The sequence below is a fragment of the Bison bison genome, unplaced genomic scaffold, assembly GCF_000754665.1.
Source record: "Bison bison bison isolate TAMUID 2011002044 unplaced genomic scaffold, Bison_UMD1.0 scf7180017864180, whole genome shotgun sequence".
Taxonomy (NCBI): Eukaryota; Metazoa; Chordata; class Mammalia; order Artiodactyla; family Bovidae; genus Bison; species Bison bison.
This window is the reverse complement of record NW_011494752.1, coordinates 3,422,355-3,434,975: the sequence shown is the minus strand read 5'-3', so window position 1 is coordinate 3,434,975 and position 12,621 is coordinate 3,422,355. Positions and strand designations below refer to the sequence as shown.

General features: G+C 38.2%; 1 protein-coding gene across 3 annotated transcripts in view; it reads right to left on the bottom strand.

Moving 5' to 3' along the window:
* Positions 1-12,621, bottom strand: part of FBXL20 (F-box and leucine-rich repeat protein 20) — a 106,056-nt gene that overhangs the window by 92,548 nt on the left and 887 nt on the right. The window contains exon 1 of one of the 3 annotated variants that reach the window (XM_010842673.1): positions 12,574-12,615. The exons of 1 other annotated variant lie outside the window; for it this stretch is intronic. In XM_010842673.1, the coding sequence (XP_010840975.1) occupies positions 12,574-12,615 (42 nt within the window). Of the gene's footprint in view, positions 1-11,339; positions 11,504-12,573; positions 12,616-12,621 lie in introns of those variants that run through there. One more of the 3 variants, XM_010842674.1, reaches the window with a different exon arrangement.

Sequence of the window (12,621 nt, the reverse complement as noted above, 5' to 3'; positions counted from 1 at the left end):
TCACACCATCATGATTATCTGGGTCATGAAGATCTTTTTTGTACAGTTCTTCTGTGTATTCTTGCCACCGCTTTCTTAATATCTTCTGCTTCTGTTAGGTCCATACCATTTTGAGCCCATCTTTGCATGAAATGTTCCCTTGGTATCTCTAATTTTCTTCAAGAGATTTCTAGTCTTTCCCATTCTGTTGTTTTCCTCTATTTCTTTGCACTGATTGCTGAGGAAGGCTTTCTTATCTCTTCTTGCTATTCTTTGGAACTCTGCATTCAGATGCTTATATCTTTCCTTTTCTCCTTTGCTTTTGGCTTCTCTTCTTTTCACAGCTATTTGTAAGGTCTCCCCAGACAGCCATTTTGCTTTTTTGCATTTCTTTTCCATGGGGATGGTCTTGATCCCTGTCTCCTGTACAATACCACGAACCTCAGTCCATAGTTCATCAGGCACTTTATCAGATCTAGGCCCTTAAATCTATTTCTCACTTCCACTGTTTAATCATAAGGGATTTGATTTAGGTCATACCTGAATGGTCTAGTGGTTTTCCCTACTTTCTTCAATTTCAGTCTGAATTTGGTAATTAAGGAGTTCATGATCTGAGCCACAGTCAGCTCCTGGTCTTGTTTTTGCTGACTGTATAGAGCTTCTCCATCTTTGGCTGCAAAGAATATAATCAATCTGATTTTGGTGTTGGCCATCTGGTCAAGTCCATGTGTAGAGTCTTCTCTTGTGTTGTTGGAAGAGGGTGTTTGCTATGACCAGTTTATTTTCTTGGCAAAACTCTATTACTAATGCTAAATAAAATTTAAACAGAACTGAACTCCTACCAACAGCATGCCCTGGTTTTCTAGACTGAGAATTTCTGTGCCCCAGACAAGGTCAGATTAGCTTTGTTGAGTTCCCAGATATATTTGTTCTTGGTAGTTTGAGAGGCTGTAGCGTGGTATGATGGTTTCATTAGTATAACTGAATGTGTTTCAGTTGTAAAATGTGCAAGTTGTAAAATAACCGTATTTTAGGTGCTATACATTAGCTACTGCTCTTGCTTCTAGGGCTAAAACATCTAGGACAGGACAGAAACCTGAAAAGAGCTATTGGTTTTATGATGGCAAATCCGTGATATGTAAACTGATTTCCCTATGGAGTTCAAGTTGTAAATACAAATTAACTTAGTATTCTTCCAAGGGATTAGTATTGTACAAAAAACTTCACTGGTGAGTCTAAATGTCTAATTCAGATTGCTACTTATTTATCTCTACTGTGCAATTCGGTTGCCATAAATTAAATCCAGTTTCATTTATTCCTCCTTAACGCTGTCCATTTAAGTCACAGAGTATTATTTTAGGGGCTTCCCTGGTGGCTCAGTGGTAAAGAATCCCTCTGCAAATGAAGGAGACACGGGTTCAGTGCCTGGCCCAGGAAGATCCTACAGGCTGAGGAGCAACTAAGCCCGTTTGCCACATCTATCCAGCCTGTGCTCTAGAGCCCAGGAACCACAACTGTTGAGCCACATCTCCTGAAGCCTGCACATCACAACTGGAGAGCAGCCCCTGCCCACCACAACCAGAGAAAAGCCTGTGTAGCACGGAAGACCCAGCATAGCCAAAAATAAATTTTTTTTTAAAGTAAGAGTTTTAGGTTTAATCTTTTTTGTTTCAACAGAGGTATAATGGGCATAAAACACTGTATTAATCCAGTTTGTAATAAGGTAGGGAAATAGATACTGGAAACGTTATTTAAGAGCTGTAAAGACAGAGAAGTTTTCCCCAGTGTGCAGTGTGGGTTTACAGTAGTGCAAAGAGAAGGTCCCTTGAGTTCTTCACTCCTATATTTAGGCCAGATTTTTCTGTCTGGACCAGAAACTGATGTGCTCAGATGAAATTTATGTCATTTAGGGCCTTTAATCCACCTTTTGAGGCAAATAATCTAAATACAATTATTCTTTCTTAAAGAATGTGTTGACCTCGGTAAAATTGCATTTTTTGTTGTTGTGTAGATCTAGATTTGGGAAGCTGCTTTTGTATAACTCCAGTCAGCTGTAACTAAGAATACTGAATATTAAGTCCCTTTTCTTCCTGAAGTTACCATTCATGATAATGTGTTAGGAATGTTACATTATTAAATAAATGCTTCAACTTATGCAAGGACACTTCCAAAATATATCAGGTTTCCTTCCTACAAATGGGCTGCAGAAACAATCTATGATGTGATTTTTGCAACAGAAGTGTCTTTATATGAAGGCATGTAAATAACTTTCAAAAAAAACTGACAAGGATGAGTGTGGGGAAAGGGTATTAGCAATGCAGTGCTCTTAAAAATAAATAAATAAATGCATCTCTACGTACTTGTCCATGTTCAGTCATGCCATAGCTTTATTTTCTACAAACCAGAAAAGGAAGAATGACCAGTTTCTTGGGTAAATGCTGACTGTTTTAAATGTCAACTTACAATTTGGTTCCAGATTCTCATCTTAGGAGACATTTACCCACATCTGCCTAACAGTGAACACAATAATGGTTACAGTATAAACTCCATATAAACATCATCAAATTATTACTGATTAAACTTCATAGGTTCAACTACACTGATTAAAATTCATAGGTGTTCCTGTCCAATAAACCCAACGTATAATATTGAATCCGGTTAAAAGAAATCATTAGTTACATTCTTTCCTTTATAATACTTTTTCCTTTAAATAGTATATTCCTTTAAAGCATTTAAAACAATGATTTACGAAGTCTACTCAAAACCACTTTCACTCCAGAAAGTAATATCATAATAGGCATCATTTATTGAGCCTTTATCATACAACAGATCATGCACAATGTTTGCTCAATGTTATAAAAACATCATAGAATTTAATCTTTATTACCCAGTGTAGTAGGTTTTATACCCATTTTTTAGATATTGAAAATTTGAGAATTTGAGAGATTAAATGACTTGTCTTAGGTCATACAGGGCTTCTTCCCACATGGCTCAGTGGTAAAAATGCGCCTGCCAATGCAGGAGACCCAGGTTTGATCTCTGGGTCGAGAAGATCCCCTGGGGGAGAAAACGGCAACCCACTCCAATAATCTTGCCTGGAGAATCCCGTGGACAGAAGAGCCCGGTGAGACACAGTTCACGGGGTCACAAAGAGTCAGACACAACTGAGCAACCAAGCACACATGCACACTAAGGTCATACAGATGGTACATGGCAAAGCCAGGGTACAAACTCAGACTTAAAGCTAATGCTTTTAAATAGGTTCTCTTTATACAAGTATATAAATTCCAAAAATATTAAAAAGTGAATCGTAACACATTAAACTCCAGGATATCACACAATCATACCTATTCTTCACTCCTTGGCAAAAATCATTCAGACAAATATACCGTATCTGATGCTATTAAAGTGCTGCACTCAATATGTCAGCAAATTTGGAAAACTCAGCAATGGCCACATGACTGGAAAAGGTCAATCCTCATCCCAATTCCCAAGAAGGGCAGTACTAAAGAATGTTCAAACCACTGAACAATTACACTCATTTCCTATGCTAATAAGGCTATGCTCAAAATCCTCCAAGGTAGGCTTCAGCATTATGTGAACTGAGAACTTTCAGATGTTCAAGCTGGGTTTAGAAAAGGCACAGGAACCAGAGATCAAATTGCCAACATTCGCTGAATCATACAGAAAGCAAGAGAATTCCAGAAAAACATCTACCTCTGTTTCACTGACTACACTAAAGCCTTTGACTGTGTGGATCATAACAAACTGTGAAAGTGAAAGTCAAGTCGCTCAGTCGTATCCGACTCTTTGCGACCCCATGGACTGTAGCCTACCAGGCTTCTCCGTCCATGGGATTCTCCATGGCAAGAATACTGGAGTGGGTTACCATTTCCTTCTCCAGCGGATCTTCCCAACCCAGGGATCGAACCCGGGTCTCCCGCATTGGAGGCAGATGCTTTAACCTCTGAGCCACCAGGGAAGCCCCTATAACAAACTGTGGAAAACTCTTCAAGAGATGGGAATACCAGACCACCTTACCTATCTCCTGAGAAACCTGTATGCGGGTCAAGAAGCAACAGTTAGAACCCTGTATGGAACAACTAACTGGTTCAGGATTGAGAAAGGAGTACGACAAGGCTGTTTATTGTCATCCTGTTTATTTAACTTACATGCAGAGCACATCATGCAAAATGCTGGGCTGGATGAAGCACACACAAGCCGGAATCAAGACTGCCGGGAGAAACATCAACCTCAGATATGCAGATGATACCACTCTAATGGCAGAGAGCAAAAAGGAACTAGAGTCTCTTGATGAGGGTGAAGGAGGAGAGTGAAAAAATCAGCTTAAAACTGAACATTCAAAAAACTAAGATCATGGCATCTGGTCCCATCACTTTATGGTAAATAGAAGGGGAAGAGGTGGAAGCAGCAACAGATTTCCTCTTTTTAGGCTATAAAATCGCTGTGGATGATGACTGCATTAGAAGATGATTACTTCTTGGCAGGAAAGCTATGACAAACCCAGACAGTGTGTTGAAAAGGCATCACTTTGCCGACAAAGGTCCATATAGTCAAGGCTATGATCTTTCCAGTAGTCATGTACGGATGTGAAAGATGGACAATAAAGAAAGCAGAGCGACAAAGAGCTGATGCTTTCGAACTGTGGTGCTAGAGAAGACTCTTGAGAGTCCCTTGGAAAACAAGGAGATCAAACCAGTCAATCTTAAAGGAAATCAATCCTGAACACTCTTTGGAAGGACTACTGCTGAAGCTGAAGCTTCAATACTTTGGCCACCTGATCCACACAGCTGATTCATTGGAAAAGATCCTGAAAATAGGAAAGACTGAAGGCAAAAGGAGAAGAGGGCAACAGAGGATGAGATGGTTGGATGGTATACCGATTCATTGGACATGAACTTGGACAAACTCTGGGAAATAGAGTCGGACAAGACTTGGTGACTGAACAACAACCATATCTGTAAACAGATATACACGTATAGGTTCAGAGGGGCTTCCCTGATGACTCAGTGGTAAAGAATCCACCTGCCAATGCAGGAGGCACATGTTTGATCCCCGATCTGAGAAGACCCCACATGCTGCAGAGCAACCAAGCTCCAGTAACACAACTATTAAGCCTGTGCTCTAGAGTCTCAGTTCAGTTTAGTCACTCAGTCGTGTCCAACTCTTTGCAGCCCCATGAATCGCAGCACGCCAGGTCTCCCTGTCCATCTCCAACTCCCAGAGTTCACCCAAACTCATGTGCATCGAGTCGATGATGCCATCCAGTCATCTCATCCTCTGTCGTCCCCTCCTCCTCCTAGAGTCTAGGAGCCTCAACTACTGAGCCCATGTGCTGAGACTGCTGAAGCCCATGCCCTAAGTCCAGGCTCTTTCCATGCAAGAGAAGCCACTGCAATGAGAAGCCCACACTGCAACCAGAGAGTAGCCCCTGCTGGCTGCAACTAGAGAAAAGCCCACATAGCAACAAAGACTCAGCACAGCCAAAAATGAAATAAAGTGTATATAAAATAAAGAATATTTATATATAATAGTATTTAATAAATAAATATAAGGTCAGGTCACAAAGGCTGTTTTGTGTTTACTGTAATAGAAACAAATATAAGAACACTGGCAATAAACTGAATATCTAATTTCCAACTCACAGCAACCTGGGGGATTTATTGAGAGAGAATCATACAATCTCCATGCTAGAAGGAACCTTAGAGTTGAGACAACGGAGGTACAGAGAGACAATCTACCCTCAGGCACACAGATACACATGTATATGTGTATATAAAACACTTATGGCAAGTGTTTCCTAGTTAAGAAATTATTCCTTTCTATAAAACCCTAAAGATGTCATCTTAATGTTTTCATTCTCTCCTTACTCAAATTAACTTCAAAATTAGAACATTAAAATATGTAGATGATCTGGCTCAAAAAATAAGATGACAAAAAAAGGATAACATATTCTAACAGAGAACTGTAGCTAACTAACATTTATACTTAACATTACATTGTTAATTTTCAAGGAACTGTAAATCTCTTCTCTTTTTCTTCACCCCACCCATCTGAACAAAGCAAAAAAGACAAAAAATAAAACAAACCTGGCTCTTTGTTGGTAACTGCAATTCAGAATAAAAGCAGTTGGCAATGACCTTCCCTAGAGGGAAGAGGTATTCTACATTTAAAAGCCTGCTCTAATCTAGAAATTTTACTGCTTTCTTTTTGCCTGTCCCTCCTGTCACATAAATTCTCTCATTCTGCATACAGTAAAACAAACTCAAAGCCACTCAGAATAGCCATGCTGCTGCTAAGTCACTTCAGTCGTGTCCGACTCTGTGCAACCCCATAGACAGCAGCCCACCAGGCTCCTCTGTCCCTGGGATTCTCCAGGCAAGAACACTGGAGTGGGTTGCCATTTCCTTCTCCAAAAATAGCCATAGACTTCCCTGGTGGCTCAGATGGTAAAGTGTCCGCCTACAATGCGGGAGACCTGGGTTCAATCCCTGGGTCAGGAAGATCCCCTGGAGAAGGAAATGGCAACCGACTCCAGTACTCTTGCCTGGAAAATCCCGCAGATGGAAGAGCCTGGTAGGCTACAGTCCGTGGGGCTGCGAAGAGTCGGACACAACTGAGCGACTTCACCTTACCTCACCTTATGGCATATTCTTACTATTGCAAATTACAAGTAAGAAACTGAGAATGCTTTTCCGTTTTTTACTTTTAAATGATTGTGAAATTATATCTGCCTGCATACTTTGGTTGATCAGAAAGTTTCGCTCACCAGCAAATATCATAACAGGTGGTATATCTGATAATATAAAATTGGGCAGGCATTTGATATATTGCCTATCTTCACCTCATTAGATAGGACTTGTGTCTTAGCACCAAAGTAATGCATAAGATCAATATACTATTTACTTTCATAGTGTTCTATTTCCCTTTTTTAGTTTTTACTAGAAATTCCTGGGATCTAGGACAAAAATGACAGAAGACACAGCCAATATCTGTTTCATAACTGATAATCCTTGTCTACCACGTTTTATAAATAGGTGACTTTTACTTCATAGAAACTTAAAAGACAGCAAAATGGATTAAATTAATTATATTTCCACCTGATTACAACTGTCAAATATGAGGCTTAATAAAGACAACAAAATATCATAAAATCAAATTAGAGGAAATATGATTAGGGAATAAAGAGATTACTTACCTATAGCTTTAAATCACATGCCTGCTAAATAGTTATTTGATATGTGCTGAAAATAACTAGCCAGCAGTACCACTCTTTTAACAGAAATAGTCTTCAAGAGCTAATGCAAATCTGTTTTGGATTTATTGCATTTAAATACATATATTTGTTAACGTTATATAATTAAGCCACATGAATCAAGCACAAATACTACTGCGCAGTTCAATACTACCACCTACTGTTAGTGGCTATTATCAAGTTAAAATCTTTTTATCAAATGGGTCCCAGTGCATTAAGATATAAAACCACCAGTTGGAAAAAAAACAAACCACGTTGGATGCCTTCATTTTTCTGAGGTGATTTTTGGGTGGGGGTCTGATCTAAGAATTTATGAAGTCTGGGATATTAACTAGGAAAACAGTGTAAAGGCAACTATGCACAAGAAGCTAAATTTGGTCAGTTTAAGGGCATTCTTTCTTCTTCCTCCCTCCCTTGGATTTTCCTAGTGTAACGGAATATTTTATTTTGGACATCTAAAAATACCCTTGCAAAACCACAGTACTAGTTAGATTACTGAAATTTTTAATTTAGTTTCCAATCTGTCACCAGTTGAGAAACAGTAATCCAAGGGCTAGGAATTTAAAAACTACTCATTAATCTGCAAGAAAAATAATACCAAAATTTGAAAAGACACAACTCTGAAGATGAAAATAGAAGGATTTTTAAAATTAAGATTAAAAAACAACACCAACAGCTAAAAACTGACAAATGGCCTAGAACATGAAGACATGACTTTAAAAGTGTGGATACTTCTAACAGAAATACTGCTTTAATGAATGAAAATCTTCAATGTAGAAATAGATTACATCTTATAATGAAGGACTTAAATATCAACCATACATTTTGTAAAGTCTCTGCCAAGTTAAAAAAATTTAATGACTTAATGGATTAAGCACAATTTCCAGTACCTAGCTGTTTATCTTATGTATACTGAAGCAAGATACAAACATGTTTATTTTTAAGTAATGAGTGAACACAATATAAGTACATGACACAATGTACTGTGCTTCAAAAGCACCTATGATTGTAAAATAAACATCAGTAACACTATTCGAAAAAGAACAGATTGTCTGAATGAGCCCAAAAAGCACACTTCTGATTTCGATTTTCTATAGTAATGTTGGTGCCGCTGCTGCCGCTAAGTCGCTTCAGTCGTGTCCGACTCTGTGCGACCTCATAGACAGAAGCCCACCAGGCTCTGCCGTCCCTGGGATTCTCCAGGCAAGAACACTAGAGTGGGTTGCCATTTACTACTGTTAGGTAATAGGTAATTGCTTTCAAACTAATCTCTAAAGTGTTAAAAACAAAATTCCTTACTTTTACTAGTTCTCTTCCCATTCATTGCAATGCCTTTCAAATAGAGTGAAACAAATGACTCTGACCCACTGGAAAATATACACAACATTTTCCACATGTACCAACTTGGAAAATACGGTTATTTACTATGCAGAATGTTCTTTAGATTAGAAGATAAAACCTTAAGGGAAAAAAGGGTCATTACTGCAGTCTTAACTAAACTGTGTGACTGAGCCTACAAACTTTAACAAATACTGAAGTGGCTATTTCAGAAGAAATGACCAAGGTCAGCTTTCAATAAAAAATTAGATTCATAGGATCTGGAATAAATGGAACCTCAGTAATTGATTTTAACTTCTTTTTCTTACAGAGGAGGTAAATGACCAAACCGGAGAAGTGAAAGAGATGACCAACGCTATAGTCAGTTGGTTGACAAAAATCAATATTAACTAAATCAAGTTCTGGTAACTCCCAATGAAGTATGTTCTTTCTACCACAAAACAGTTTATGATTTTTCTTATTTTGGACAAACTGAAGAAGTAAAATGAAGCAGGTAAAGAAATATTACAACCTAATCAAGCAAACTTTAGTATTATAGATTCATCAGAGCAACAGTGATGTGTAATGAAAAAAATAAATAAATAAAATGATGCCCAGTGTTCCAAAATACCCAAACTGGAACTTATCACTTCCTAACTATATGAGTCTTAACTTCTCTAGGCACTGATTAAACTGTAAAATAGTATGAGAATGTCAGTGAATGTTACTACTATACTTTTCTTAGGTTATACTTTTTAATAAATCCAAATAAGATAGAATTTTCCTCCAACAGTACTACATTCTTATAATGGAGCTAACTAAGAGTATGACAAAGTGGAGAGGCTTAACTGAAAAAAATCTAAACTTGGATTCAAGGGCTAGCCAGACACGTGTCTGTCATTAATGTCACTATGTTAAGATAGTACTAGCTACAGTGCTTAAAATGAAGGGCAGCTATATTCTCTCAATAGCAAAGCAAAATAAAACATGCTGGATAAAGAACTTCAGAAAAGCTCTTTTTCACATTTTATGAGCTTGTATGCTATGTAATGCTAAAAACAGACCAGAATGATAGAGTGGAGTAAAAAAAAAAATGCAGATTGGAATCTTGGCTTCCCAATGTACTAGCTGTGCAACTTGAATACTTGTCAGGCCCTAGCTTTCCTCAAAATAGAATTGGGAAAATTAGAAGTAACAGAGGTAAAAACATCTAGCCCAGTGCACCTGACATACAGGACACACTGAATAACCATTTTTAAATTTGAAAGGTAATTATCAAAAGTTGCCACAAAACAAAGTGTACTATAAGTAATATACAAGTATTTGAATGAGTTTCAATTAATAGACTAAAACAATTTAGTATACATTATTTTAACTTATAAGCGTTATTAGTGTGTAATCTAATGCCAAAGTGACACAACAAAAACAATTTTCACATCTGCATATCTTTTTTAAACTCTTTTATCCAACAGTCATCTACTTGGCTATTTCACAGGATGCTATACAGCTGCCTAATAGGTAGTCTTCTCCTCCGATTTAACTTAAAAAAATATTTTGTTTTGCTTTTTACCGTTCTAACTGAGTGTGAGATTTAAAGTGTGTGGCCGGCACTTAACAACATCCAAAAGCATAATACACAAGAATATTCCCTATAAAAACACTTTAAATAATTAAACAAAAAAGTTTTAGTTATCCCCCCCAAAAAAGTGGCCAAGCAAAAGAAAATAATCTTTCACGTTTTGTATTAACCATTGCTAACTTGAAATCAGTTGTTATATATTTGCTACAGAAATTTCCTACACTCAGAAAAATCCTCAAAGCTACATACTTAAAATTGTAAAATTATCACTCTTTTAAAAACCTTCTGAGATTTTGAGAATTAAAAAAATGTGATGTAAATTTTTAGATACTGAAAGCCTGTTTATCTTATCTACATCTTTTATCCACTGAAAGTAAATATTTTAAATGTTTTCAATGTATTAGCAATAAGTGTATTATTTCATGAGAGACCAAATAGTTTATTGTTTTATTATTTGTGAATTAGGTCATTAAGGGGTACATGATTTAAAAAAATACTCAGATAATGAAACTCATTAACAGGTATCATTTGCAGTTCCTTCTCATTTGTATTCCAGCATGAACACTTCCATGGGGTCATGAAGAGTCAGATACTGACTTGGAGAATGAACAACAACAAAAATTAACACTTCACATCATAGTAAGAGTAGCTTTTTGTTTACAAATAAACATTTTAATCACAAACACTGTAGAAGGAGTGGTGTTCCCTCCCTCATTCTTATTGTTCTTCTCAGACATTTTCAGAAAACTTTGATTCCCAGTTAATACCAATCAACACAAACAGATATGCTTAATAAAGCAATACATTTTCTTATTATTTTAGAACCACCAGTACAGATAAACTACAAATTAAAATATAAGTATAAAAACAGGATATAGTGATACAATTTTAAAGCACAAACTACAAAAGAACTCTTTCCAACAATCACTCACACAACCTAAAAGTGAATAGCAAAATGATAAAGAACTGACTGCAATGGCAAAAGGCTATCCTCCACTCAATTCTTCAGTATTTGGGTTTCCCTTTGAAGATTTCTGTTAACTGTTAAATGTCTATTTGGTAATTCTAACGACAGTCTGGCCTTCTACAGTAGTACTGAATATGAAACCATCATAAATTAAGCTTTCTGGGTCTCTCTACATCAGGGCAACATAAAGTTCTATTAAAGTAAACACAAACATAAACTACCTGATTTTCTCCACTCCTGGCGCTGTAGTAACGTTGTAGCTCTGAATTTAAACTCTCCCCAAACACTTCCTGTCTTGATCTTTGTGGGTAAATTAAAATATTTTCTCCATAAGCATAAAAAGAAATCAAGGAAAAGATTAAACTGAAGACCCTTAGGTAACGATTTCATCCTCTACGCTTCGTTGACAAGTTTCCTGAAACTTTTGTCTGTCTTACAATTTCATCCTTCAAATGAAAATGAAGAAAAACATTAAGTGAGGGCCACACTGAATGTGAGTGATGCCAGGTCAACCTGATTCTCTGTCCAAAAAGGCCAGGTAACATTTACTCTTCTTGCTGTTGTTTCTCTTTCTTGTTCACTCAACAAACCTCCCAGTATATTACTATACTACAGTAATTCACCTGTAGTTACAATACTTCACTTCCCAAAGGAATCATTTCCCAACACTGCCTACTCCCTAAAGACGCTTTCAGATGTTTTATTTCTTCATCCATTCCATAATTCCATTACTATAAACCTCTCTCGTCAGAGGAAAAGTTCTCAGAGACCAAGGGACTTGAAAGGATTTTCTTAAGTCTCTCAGACCTTCGTCCCAATCTCGAAGCCTGTACACATCTAAGAGTTCCCAGAAACAATGAGCTACAGAAGTACGGACCACACGGGAAAGAAGAGGAAGTACCAGAACAATACCCAGACCACACAGCACCGAAAACCCGTGGACGTTTCTATCATCTCAGTATACCACCCCTACTCCCCTAGTTTAACCAGTCTCTCAAACTCAGAGAAAAAGTCCCGGGCACATAATTTCCCCCTCGCTTCAAGAATAAAGTGGCAAAAAGAAAAGAAACGAGGTCCCTCCGGTCGATCGCAGCTGTGATGCTTTTTCTGCCGGGTGAAGGGAGGCAAGCCAAGGGTTGTGTAAAGAATGGAAAGCTGAATGATATTGGGGGGAGGGGGAATTAGGGCGCCAGAGCTAATCCCCCGCCGGGGCCCGCGAGTGGAAGACGCAGGAGGCGACCAGCCGGGAGGACAAGGGAAGCCAGGCTGCACTGAGCTTCTGGGTGGCGAGAAAAGGGAGAGAAGTGTGGCAGCCCGAGGCCAGTGGGTGACGGCGCCAGGCGAAAGAGGAGATTCGGTGCGGAGCGAATTTTCCGGGGCATGAGAGCGGAAATAGTCTTCCTCACGGGACCCTAGCACCCGCCCCGCCCCACCCCCCGCGCCCTAAGCGCACACCTCAAACCTGCTCTTGGTCACTCCGTTCACGTCCCTCCTCATGGGGCC